This window comes from Erigeron canadensis, chromosome 3 (genome assembly GCF_010389155.1).
Source record: "Erigeron canadensis isolate Cc75 chromosome 3, C_canadensis_v1, whole genome shotgun sequence".
NCBI classification, from domain to species: Eukaryota; Viridiplantae; Streptophyta; class Magnoliopsida; order Asterales; family Asteraceae; genus Erigeron; species Erigeron canadensis.
The window spans coordinates 32907473-32919474 of NC_057763.1; the positions used below are offsets into that span (position 1 = coordinate 32907473).

At 34.1% G+C, this 12002-nt stretch overlaps 1 protein-coding gene across 1 annotated transcript; it reads right to left on the reverse strand.

Moving 5' to 3' along the window:
- Positions 1-724: 724 nt before the first annotated feature.
- Positions 725-5559, reverse strand: LOC122591291 (protein SEEDLING PLASTID DEVELOPMENT 1). The gene is made up of 9 exons (XM_043763533.1): positions 4946-5559; positions 4020-4234; positions 3782-3932; positions 3052-3243; positions 2826-2988; positions 2510-2739; positions 2261-2437; positions 2056-2181; positions 725-1187 (listed from the first exon to the last, which is right to left on the reverse strand). The coding sequence occupies exons 1-9, from the start codon at positions 5357-5359 to the stop codon at positions 897-899; spliced, it is 1959 nt and encodes a 652-aa protein (XP_043619468.1). The 5' UTR covers positions 5360-5559; the 3' UTR covers positions 725-896.
- Between the last annotated feature and the right edge of the window lie 6443 nt (positions 5560-12002).

The window sequence follows — 12002 nt, forward strand, 5'->3', positions numbered from 1 at the left end:
TCCTGTAGTGTTTGTGTTGATGTGTCAACTTATATGGATGGGACGTGGCAGCTTATACGGGTGACATGTCAACAAACACGCCACTGATACATTAACAATGTATGAAAGTTGAATACACACAGTATCAGCATTTAAAGTTGGATAAGTACAATAAACTCTGGATTAAAGTTGAACATGTTCTCAAGCATTTGTCCATAAAACAATCAAAAGTTAATATCATTTAGAAAAAGATAACCTGGGCTGAAACTATCATGGCCCCATACCCTTTGACTTTCTTCTAAGCATTCTTCTAAGCAATATAAAAGGCAGTAATGCACAAGCTCATAAGACGGTCAATGCACCATGAATACAAATGGAAATTCTCCAGCATCATGGGCCAATCACATTTGACCACATTTAGCTAACTTAAATTCATCACTATAATTGTTAATTTCTTTCTTTAAACAAATATAATGAGCCAAATTCATCAAGGTGTGGATGCATATAATAACTTATATTATTGGGCAAAGTCAATGGCACCGTCCAAAATTATGAAAAGAGCCAACCAAACCAATTAGAAACATTCTAGTTAGTATACCTTGACCCTACTTCAAGTGGGTTTTAGTACATATATCATCTTATCAAAAAACCGGTCTTAAATGATCTTAACCAAGCAAATACTAACATTTTGCAAGCCATCTAACTATATTTAATACAACTATTATTTAGATTCTCACAAAAATCATAAATGTACCATATGAACTATACAGATATGGTAACAACTTGATATATGTGCATTAGTAATATACAGAGAGATCACAGAGTAATATTTTAGTGTATATATATATATATATATATGTGCAAAAGTGAATATAAGGTTGTCCCATACGTAAGCTTTTTTTTACATAAGGGGTTACCTAGTTAGGCAGAAGGGGCAATCTATTCACTGGGTAGGGCGAGCCATTTGTTTCAGACAACTCACTAAACTCATCATCATCGACATCATCATCGTGATCTTTTTCTTCTGTAAGACCTTGAAATGGTAGGATACGAAGCCTTACATCCGCCTCGGAACCAACTTTTTGTGCTTGTAGCTTATATTTACGAATTAGTTCCTTCTGAAGAAGCATAACATTGGATGGCCTTGGAAGTAATTCTACAGGTTCTCCTTTCGGGATAACAACCTGTTCAATGGCAATCCTGGCTTCCTGTGAAACAACTGGGAAGTCTTAAGAAAGTTGAATGCAGTTAAAGTTCCTTTGATATATTTAAGATTCCATAATATAATATATATGATATCAACATTAAGTCTCAAACTATAAACTATGTCTCAAAGAAATAACCTAGCTCAAGGTCTATATGGTTTAAATTGGCATACGGCAAAATATAAATACCAAAACAATCATTCAATAACATCTAACAATCTAAATTAAAGACTACTTTGAGTGATCTGGGGATCATCAAATGGCCAACAAATTTATTTATGAAAATATGGTTTTTAGGATAAACTAAGAAAACCACATGTGGAAAGTTTATGGACCTAATATGCTTGAAGACAAGGCTGGGCTGCAGATTCATCGGCTGTTTGGATGGTCAATCATAAAGGACAAAAGATCCCAACAGTTATTTTCAGTCACCGCCAACATGATTGTTTTATTTAGGTCAAAGGTCAACAATAGGCCTTTTTGGTGGTTGACCATAGGCTAGCAAGTAACCATTTTACTCTTGTGTACATACCAATTTATATAATTTACAAGACTGTTCCCAAGTTTATTTTGGATTGATTTTTTGAGGCATTCTTGAGTTGTAAGCACATGAGCTTATGTCTATATCCAAGAAAGTAATTTTTTTTCTTTGGTTTCTGAAATCTTAAGTGTGATTAATGACTTGTATCGATAGTCTTACTGCAGCAATCGTGCGAGTAGATACACTCTTATACATGGTTTTACTCTACCATAGACAAAAAAAAACCTACTAGAACTCTAGAAGTGCTTAAATAGGAACCAAATGCAGGAACAACCAGCATATTAATGAAAGAAAAAAGAAGGAACAATTAAAAAAAGAAATAAGAACTACCTCCAAAGCATCAGCCTTCTCTGATTCATTTATCTGAGAATATTCATCTTCGATATCTTCAAAATCATTATCATAATCCGTCAATAATGCCTCTATGGCCTTTGTCAACTGAGTCATCGAGCTTGTCTACATAATAGAAAATAATGAACCGATCAGGAAAGGCTCTGTTAAGGAATCATTGACATAGAGGTTTTACGATGCTTACTTTTGTGACATATATAGGTATGTCATTAGAGTGAGCAGCAGCCTGAATCCGAGAATTTTTCTTTATTTTGGACAGTAGTGCAAGTATTGCATCTGCTTCGCTAATATTCTCTGTATATTCAACAGCAGAGTCCATCTTTAAGTGGTTGAATACATGTCTTGCACTTGTCTCTGAAACCTACAATATCTGCCCACGATATAAAACCGCATCTAGAGTTATATACCTCTACATGGAAGAGTGATATCATACCCCATAGAGAAATAAACACAGCGGTGGTTTATCATAAGAATTCTCTATCTCACTTTGAGATTCCTTTGAGATTTTTCTGTCAGGTGTAAGCTTTTCATTGTTCCATGTTGTGCCTTCGATCGTATCCACACTCTTCTTGACAAATGAATCATATGCAATTGAATCACTTTGTAAGGGATCATCTATCACTCCCTCATTTAACTTGCAAATTTGATATCTTGGGGAACGACCTTCCGTAACATAAACAGCAAAAAAAGATCAAAAATGAAACATTTGTTTCTTTGGTTATCAAGAAACTAAAACAGATAACACAAACCAGAAAGAATGGCATCAACTGTTGCTTCAAGACTACTATGAACTCTCAACTCGAGCCTAGAAATGATCTCCACAGCACAATCAAAGGTAGAAGGACCTTTTCTCTCCAGCACTGATTTCTGTACACCTCTTCGATTTGCTTCTTCATCTCCAAGTGTCACACTCTGTAAAACCCATGCATTAATTAAAAAATGACTATATATTGCAAAGAGTAATAACTATACTACCTGTATTCCTCCAACAAGCATCTCCAATGAAGGATTCTGCACCAAATTCTCTATTGTAATACCATGAGCAGTGGCAACTAACTGAATCCCACGTTGTGCAATAGTGCTTGCAGCTGCTGCTTCAAGTTTTGTGCCAATTTCATCTATTACAATGACTTGAGGCATATGATTTTCAACTGCTTCTATCAATACCTAAATTACCTCAAATATCAATAAAAAGGAGCCTAATACATATGTCTGGAATCGTATACAACATGCATAATGCCAAAACTTAAAACTACTAAGGGCGACAGTTGTTTACAGTTTGTGGACCAATGCTTCTCTAAATACAAAATGGAACTTTATCTTATAAACTTTAGCCCCTTGATAATTCTATTCATCTAATATGGTCAGCACCATTCACCATACCAAAATAACTATCTGATCATTAGTTGAAAAGTAACTCTTCTTTTACAATTGACATTTAGAAGTCCACTAAATTTTAAATGGCGTTGATATATCCGTGGGTTCTAAAAACATTCAAAAATCAACAGGTATGTACGCCACTGAATCATTGAAGACTTCACAGGCTACCTTAAAAAAGTTAGCAGCTATAAAAATCAATAAATAGCAACTAACGTGACTAACATAAGATACACGTTCTGAACCCTTCTAAGCAATAGTTAAAAACTACAGGCAGTTCTAACTTCCAAGCAACAACTCTAAATGAACTACATATTACCACTATTACCTTATGTTGCATGTCAGAATCAGGAACTTGCATCCGACGAGCATTACCTATACCTGCATGAGGTATATCACCATCTCCGCCAATTTCATTTGAGGTGTCAACAATCATGACACGTTTGTTATATTCATTTGCAAGCATTCGAGCTATGTCCCTGTATCATACAATTCCAAGTCAGACATACTTTTCAATTTTAATTAACAATGTGAAAAACACTGTAAGCATACAAAAATAACATCACCTGATAATGGTAGTTTTCCCAACTCCTGGAGGTCCAATTAGCAATAATGAAGATCCATCTTTAACCAAATCCTGCAATAACTTAGCACTTCCAGAGACAGCTCGGCCAACACGACATGTTAGCCCAATAACAGCACCTTTGCGGTTTCTAATAGCACTAATTCGATGCAAAGTTCTACTAATCCCAGCTCGATTATCAATAGCAAAATCACCTACCTATACAAAAAAAAAAGTTTATATTCATTCAGGATTTATGTCTAAAATAATGATGTATTTTTCCATTTGTTCCTTCTAGATGGATAAACAATCAAAACTACTTTTCATCCAATCAAGTCACTAACAGAAGGTTTTGTGTCTCCTTCAGGTCATTATAAAGTGTTTAAAAAAAAAAAAAACAGAAGTCGGTTTCAGAAATGACAACTTTTTATACCTAAGAGTTAAACTTAGAAATATTCTGTAAAATGTTAGCCTATTATATCAAAACTTTAACTTTAAATGTAATAAGCAACATGGTTGGATCAGTGGTAAACACCTTGGCCTGACAGAGGTTATGGATTCGATCCTAATCCCATGCAAAGGTTGGAGAGTCTTTTCTACCATTTAGGTAGAAAATGGAAGCTACCTCTCTACTTAGGTAGAGGTAAGGTCTGCCTACATCTTAACCTGGGGCTCAAAACTCATGGAAGGTGTCATTGAGCAGTTTCTCTTTAACTTTAAATGTAATGATAATGGATAAATGTTAACAAAAATAATTGTTTTAAATTAATCACTACAACATCTCTTAATGCCTTAATTAGACGAATAACAACCGAATGACTCCAAAAGAGCCGTATAGAACCATATATAAGCATTATAAGCAACAAACCCAATTCACTAAGGCATTTAATCAAACACTTGGTATGCAACAATCCAATTTCAAAACGTTACCAAAGAAGTAGCATGTTCAAGATCATCCACAGTGATCAAATGATCCGATAACACGAAATCACCAGACGGAAACCGAGCCAATGGTTTTCGACCCAAATCCATAACAACTTCAATCAATTGATGAAGCTCTTCATGTTCGGTAACCTTTCGCCGCATTTCCTCCGGTAATAATCGCAATAATCGGCCCAATTCCATATCGAATTCTTCTTCACTTGAACTAAAAGAAACCATATCCAGCTTTGAACAAAAACAAGAATTATATCTGTATCTGTCTCTATAGCCATAAGTGTTGTACGTAATCTTGTTGGGATATTTTTGATGATTATGAAGACGGGGTTTTGATAATAAGAATTTGAAATCTTGGGTTTTTAATTTAGAAAGGGTGATTAATGGGTGTTGGGATATTGATAACATGTTTTTCGGATTTTGGCGGCAAAACTATTGTGTTTCAGTGTCTGTGTTTGTTGTTTTTTTTTTTTCTTCTAGGTAGGTGGGTGTGGGGGTGTGTGTGTGTTTTTTTTTTTTTTCTATGTTTGTGGTTTTGGGTGTTCTTGATGTTTACGATATCTTCTCGTGGGAATTTACATACACGTCCTTAGAGTCCCTTGTTTTTTTCCCTCTTAGACTATACTAGGTAAGAACCCAGATGGCCAGATGCATGCCTTCTCAAAAATATAATTGGACTATCGTATAAGGATGAGCTCATGAGCATATAACGTAAAAACCCGTGACTTGAACTCGACCTGTCCGATAGGGTAATGAGTTTGATTTTAGTGTTCCGCCGGTTTTCGGGCTAGGGTGGGTCAGGTTTTGACAAGTGAAAGACAAACGTCTCTTAAACACAAGAAACAGGTCGGGTCATGGGTTTAATCTTGTTGCTTTTTCCGGCTCACATGTTTGCAAGGGTTGGGTCAGGTTTTGACTCGTGCTCATGCCTATTGTCCACAATATGCAACAGCGAAGGTAGTAATGGTGATTGGTGGTGGTGACGACGATGAGTAATGTACGTTGTCAATGTAAAGTTAATTGATATGAATAGGGTAATGTAATTATCTTAATAATTAACTATGTAAATCAATTCGTTAATATTATTTGAAGTTGATCATTTATGTTAGCTTATTAAGCGTTAACTAAACGAATACCCGCGCAATGCGGCGGTGTGTTAGTGGTGGCGGTGGTGGTGGTGACTTGTAGTGGCAATGGTGGTAAGATAGAAAATTAATGTAAAATAAGTTATGTGATTTAAGGTTTTTAATGAAGGTAATTTAATATATAAAAAATGTATGCTATAAATGTTTTAAGAAATTAAGAGATTCCAAAAATAGAATACCTAGTTTGTTTTATAAGGGATTATAGATATGTTAAATTAAGAGGGTCTTTTGGGAAATAAAAAGGAGTGAAATGTTCTACTATATACTCAACTAGTTAATCAACCCGGGTTCAACCTGGGCATATTAATTAAAATTTTAAAATTATAAAATATACTATAAAAATTTATTTAATTTTGTTTTTAAAAGATTATAACTTGATATAAATCTAACTAACACAATAATTATATAGTTAATAAATCAACTAAATAAAAAAAGACATTTTAATTGTAATATTATATAGAGTAAATTACACTTTTCATCCTTAAAGTTAACACGTTTTTCACTTTTTGTCAAGTAAAAAAAATACAATTTTGACCTTAAAGTTGGCAGGTTTTTTCAATCATCGTCCCTTGTCAAACGTCGTTAAGTTTCAGCCGTAAGTCGGACACGTGCAACACACGTGAGGGACTGAAACTGCAAAAAAGGACAAGTTCAGGGACGAAAACTGATATTTAATTTTCCGTTGTCATCATCATCTTCTCCAGCTAACTTTTGTCGGAAAATTTGCCGGAAAACTTAAAATGCCGATATCTCACTCGTTTCTTCGAATTAGACCACGAAACCTCCACCAAACTTCTCAAAGTTAATTTCCGCACGAATCCTAACAAAAAGATTTCAGATTCAATACTTGCCGGAAAACTCAAAATATCATAACATGGATTTTGAGCAATATTTCTGTACGATTTAGCTCGTTCCAAGAATGCAATATTTTTGTGAAAGGACCCGACTCAATAAACCGAAAATACAAGAACATTTTTTTTTACACTCCACTACGCCGCAGTGGGTCAAGCACTCCCCACTGTGCCGCAGTGGAAAGCCTCGGCAAAACAGGGACAATGCCCCACTGCGCCGCAGTGGGCTTGACACCCTCCCACTGCGCCACAGCGGGAAGAACATCAATTCTAGACGAGGAAAACCATTGCGCCGCAGTGGGTAAAATCACCCCCACTGCGCCGCAGTGGGCAGCATATCAGCAACCCTAAAATCATTTTGACGCTAAGCCGAACTTGTGACCTTCAGATTTCAAAACAAACTTTACAAAACACACTTCAGAGATTGCCAACTACATTACAAACACATTATAGACATAATTACAACTTAGTCTAGTTTCAAAACCCATGAACACCATAAATGGGTCATTTACCCATTTGACGCTATTTTCGTCCAAATACAACTTCACACTTTGCAGAAACTTACTCTTGCCCATTTACACATTTTAACAAAACGAGACCACTAAAACGAAATGTATCAAGAGCCAAAGGGAGAGGGACTTTTAAACCTCTAGAAGCCAAAGTTAGCCATTCATCCATGAATGACCTAATACCTTCAAATCTTGCAAAATACCACTTCAAGCTCTATCAAATCTTTCAATTCAACCACACTAGTTCCTTATTCCGGAACTACCTATAAAAGAGTAAACAACTAAAATATAAGCAAAGGCTTAGTGAATATACTTGCATACATTTACGAATACGAAGGAGGACATAGTACAAGGACTTTCACATGTAACCTATGGCATCGTCATGTCACATTTACATATTCACCTTGCACACAAACAATACATATATGGATCCATATAAGCTAAACAATCACATCTATCGGGATTCTTAGGCCCCGGAGGTTCTTAGGCCTCGTATCATATCAATTTTCGGGATTCTTAGGCCCCAGAGGTTCTTAGGCCTCATATCATATCAATTTTCGGGATTCTTAAGCCCTGGAGGTTCTTAGGCCTCATAAACAATGCCCCACATGGAATTGACGCCAAATCAATTACCATGCTTGGAATAATCACATCTCATGGTAATTGACCCAACGTATACATAAGGGTATGCAAATATACTCACCTTCTTCGCAATAAAGAGAATAACGCTAAACAACAAGCACAAGCAAGCTTCAACCTAAAGTCATATCGTAAAATGCATAAGCTTACATTCACAACTTGACTAGTTCAACCTAGCCATTCTCAATCACTAGCCTTTTCTAAACCCCAAACCCAACCCATTTGTCATTGAGTTACTTTCATCTTTAACTATGACATTAGACAGTTCAACCTACCATTTTCATTCACATATCAATAACTAGTAATATTCATCTTTTCTTACAAACTCAATTTATCACATGAACTTATCAATTTCATAATCAAACACATCATGTAACTCAATGACAACTAGGTTAACTAAGGAATTGGAGAAAATTAACCATAATTCATTTCCTAGTAAAAACCCCCAAATTGGTTTACTCATGAACCCTAATTTCAAAAGAAAGATAAAACTAAATTAAGGGAATTCAATACCTCAAGATTTAATGAGCTAATTCAAGACTTAAATTGAAAATCCTCCTTTCCCCTTTTTCTTTGAAATTTTCGGCCACCACCACTCAAAACCCACAAACCCTAGCTTTTCAATTTCTTGAATCAAGATTATTTGATGGTGATGATTATTATAGATGTTTCTTATTCTTAATTTTGAAGGAATTTAGCTTGATTTTGAGAGAATGAAATGAAATGCATGTAGAGAATGAAAAAGAAGAAGAAATTAATGGGTGGAAGAATGATTCATCACAAGTGAGATGGCTGGCACATCAGGGGCTTGCCACGCCCTCTTCTCTTTTTGTGGGTATTTTTACCCGCCATCCGTTAAAGTTCCAACTAAATTAATCCCATATCCAAAAATAAAATGCTAGGAAATTAATTTAATGTCAAAACTATGAAAAATGGTTAATTTCTTTTACCTTAAAATATTTGGGGTGTTACATTTTGTTTTCGCAAATAAGTCCATGTTGGATTAGGTGTATGTGCTCCTCACTAAGACACCAATGGTGTGTCTCATTTATTATTCCATAAGCTCTACACCAAAAAGAAAAGTACAAAATGGGGAGAGACCTTCATATGGGTTCGGTTTTTGTCAATGAGGCAAAGACATAAGATCAAAAAATTAGAAATATATATAAAGAGGGAGCAAAGAGGGACAAAAGGACCAGGAGGCCTGACAAGCCCCTGCAACTCAAATATTTCAGATCAAAAATTCCGATCATCGTCACCTGATTCTTAGTTTATGTAATAGAAGTTCAAAGCAATTTACAGTTCGTCATTTGGTTGATTATAGCTCTTGTTTTTTATTTTGTATAGAAACTTTAAATCCGTTGTTCGTGAAATCCTTGCGTCGAAATCTCATTCTGAAAGTTGTTACAAGTTTACTATTGATTCATCTAGTATTGTGTTAAGTTTCATAGCGATTCGTTACCTTTAATTTTTGACAATTTAGTTAGATGTTAGTTTCATCGTAAAGTTTTCGATATAGTTTACTGGTCAATCGTTAAGGTTATTAAGTTGTTACAATAGTTAGATTAGTAGATTGAGGTACAAAGAATTCGGGTGTGACAACCGATTCATTGGATCTCGTTTCGGTTATAAGTTATCCGCACTCAAAGTTGCCAGTTTATACAAGTTCCATGCTAGTTTGTTGAGTTTTTTGGTCAACTGGGTCTTGGTTACAATTTCATTTACGATGCTTTTCATTTACATTTCATGAAGTATCGGCATTTTAAGAATTTTTTATTGTTAGGATTCGTGCGAAAATTAATTTTGAGAAGTTTGGTGGTGGTTTCGTGGTATAATTCGAAGAAACGAGTGAGATATCGGTATTCTAAGTTTTCCGACGAAAGTCAGCCGGAAAAGATGAAGATGATGACAACAAAAAAGTAAATTTTAGTTTTTGTCCCTGAATTTGTTATTTTTTGCAGTTTCAGTCCTTCATGTGTTTTGCACGTGTCCGACTTAACGGCTGAAACTTAACGACGTTTGGCGAGGGACGATGATTGAAAAAATCTGCCAACTTTAAGGTCAAAATTGTAATTTTTTCACTTAAGTGACGAAAAGTGAAAAACGTGCCAACTTCAGGAACGAAAAGTGTAATTTGATTTATTATATAAGAGATAATTTTTATTATTTAAATAAATGATTAATATTTTCATTAAACATGTGAAGGGTTATTTCCTATTTTATTTATATATGACATCATAGTTAGATAAAAAGTTTTTTAAGGTGAAATATGTATTTGCTACATCAAAAACTTTCTAAAAATACTTATAAAAACAATCTTGTTTTATTATATATAGAGATAGAGATAGAGATAGAGATATTGTAGATAAATAATCAAAATGATGCAAGTTGCAAATCTAACTTGTTTGTTTTCTATGAACTTATATAGTTATGTTTATAATAAACGATAAAATAATTATAAAGCAAATAATACAAAAACGTTAATTTAAAATTCTTTGTATTAAGCTATGTATAAACACTTAGTACGATATATTCATACATGTATACATGATAATATTAGTACAAGACATACAGGTATCAATAATACTCAAAATATGTCTAAGAGATACCATGTTTTTTTACCTTTGCTCTCTGTATATGGAGTCATTAAGCTAGTTGGGAAGATCCGACGATTCATGCAACAACATTAGTTGAATTTACATTAAGTTATGTATAAAACTTAAGAAGTACGATAAATTAATACATAATAATATTAGTCCAAGAGATAAAGGTACTAACGACACTCAACATATGTCCAGAAGCAGAGGCGGAACCAGGATTTTACTTTGAGGAAAGCTCAACCGTATTTCTTTCCCATCGTTGGATACAATATAATATGAAAGACATAATTATTTAATAAAATGTTAGTAAAATACAATTTTATTGCAATAGTTTACTTTTATGAACCAAATGTAAAGGTTTTACTTGAACAGTCATGGCTAAAAAGATACATTTATAGATTGGGGGTGGCTTACTTCAAAAAAAACCTTTGTATTAATTTGCTATGAGCTAGTCTTGCAATGAAAAACATAAATGGTTGACGGGGCTAAGCAACTCCCAGTCCCCTGTTAGCTCCATCCCTATTCAAAAGATGTCATCTTTTGACTTTTGAGTTTCTCAAAGTAATTAAGCTCTTAAAAATATCCAAGGATTCATACACAATATTATTAAATTAAATTTACATGTTAAGTTTGGACAATCTTATTTCTTTTCTATAAAAAAAAATACTTATAATACTCATACTCATAGTTGTAAAAGTCAAGATATTTGTATATACTACATAATATTGTATAATTATATATATGTGATGTATTTATAAACCAAATATAAATTGATTATTTTAATACATTACCAAAATATCACATATTCGAAACTTTTAAGTCATAAACTTATAGTTTATCTCCAAATTCGTACTAAAAGAATAAAAAAAATACATATATAACATACAAAATAATGTCACCATAAATATGATATATATAATATATAATCAAACTACAACGATCATAAGTTTGTGACTCATATTGACTCGTTCCAAATTTATACCGCGACTCGTAAGAGTCAGGAAAAAAAAGAGTCACACAACGAGTCGCTTCATTTTCGGTGTAAATCGACTTGACTCATAAAAGTCGACTCGTGACTCGTAAGAATCTAAGAACTATGCTCATACTAATTATATTCCCACCCGTTGCCACTATTACCATCATCGTGACCACTACCACCATAACTACCATCACCGGTCATATTTCATTGTTGTCACCATCATTCCGTCGTATTGTGCGGATATGTCAATAAATACGTGTAAAATAAAGATACCTTATCAAAAGCCGGACATTTAATTTGTTGATCTTTTTCTGACCCACTGTCACTG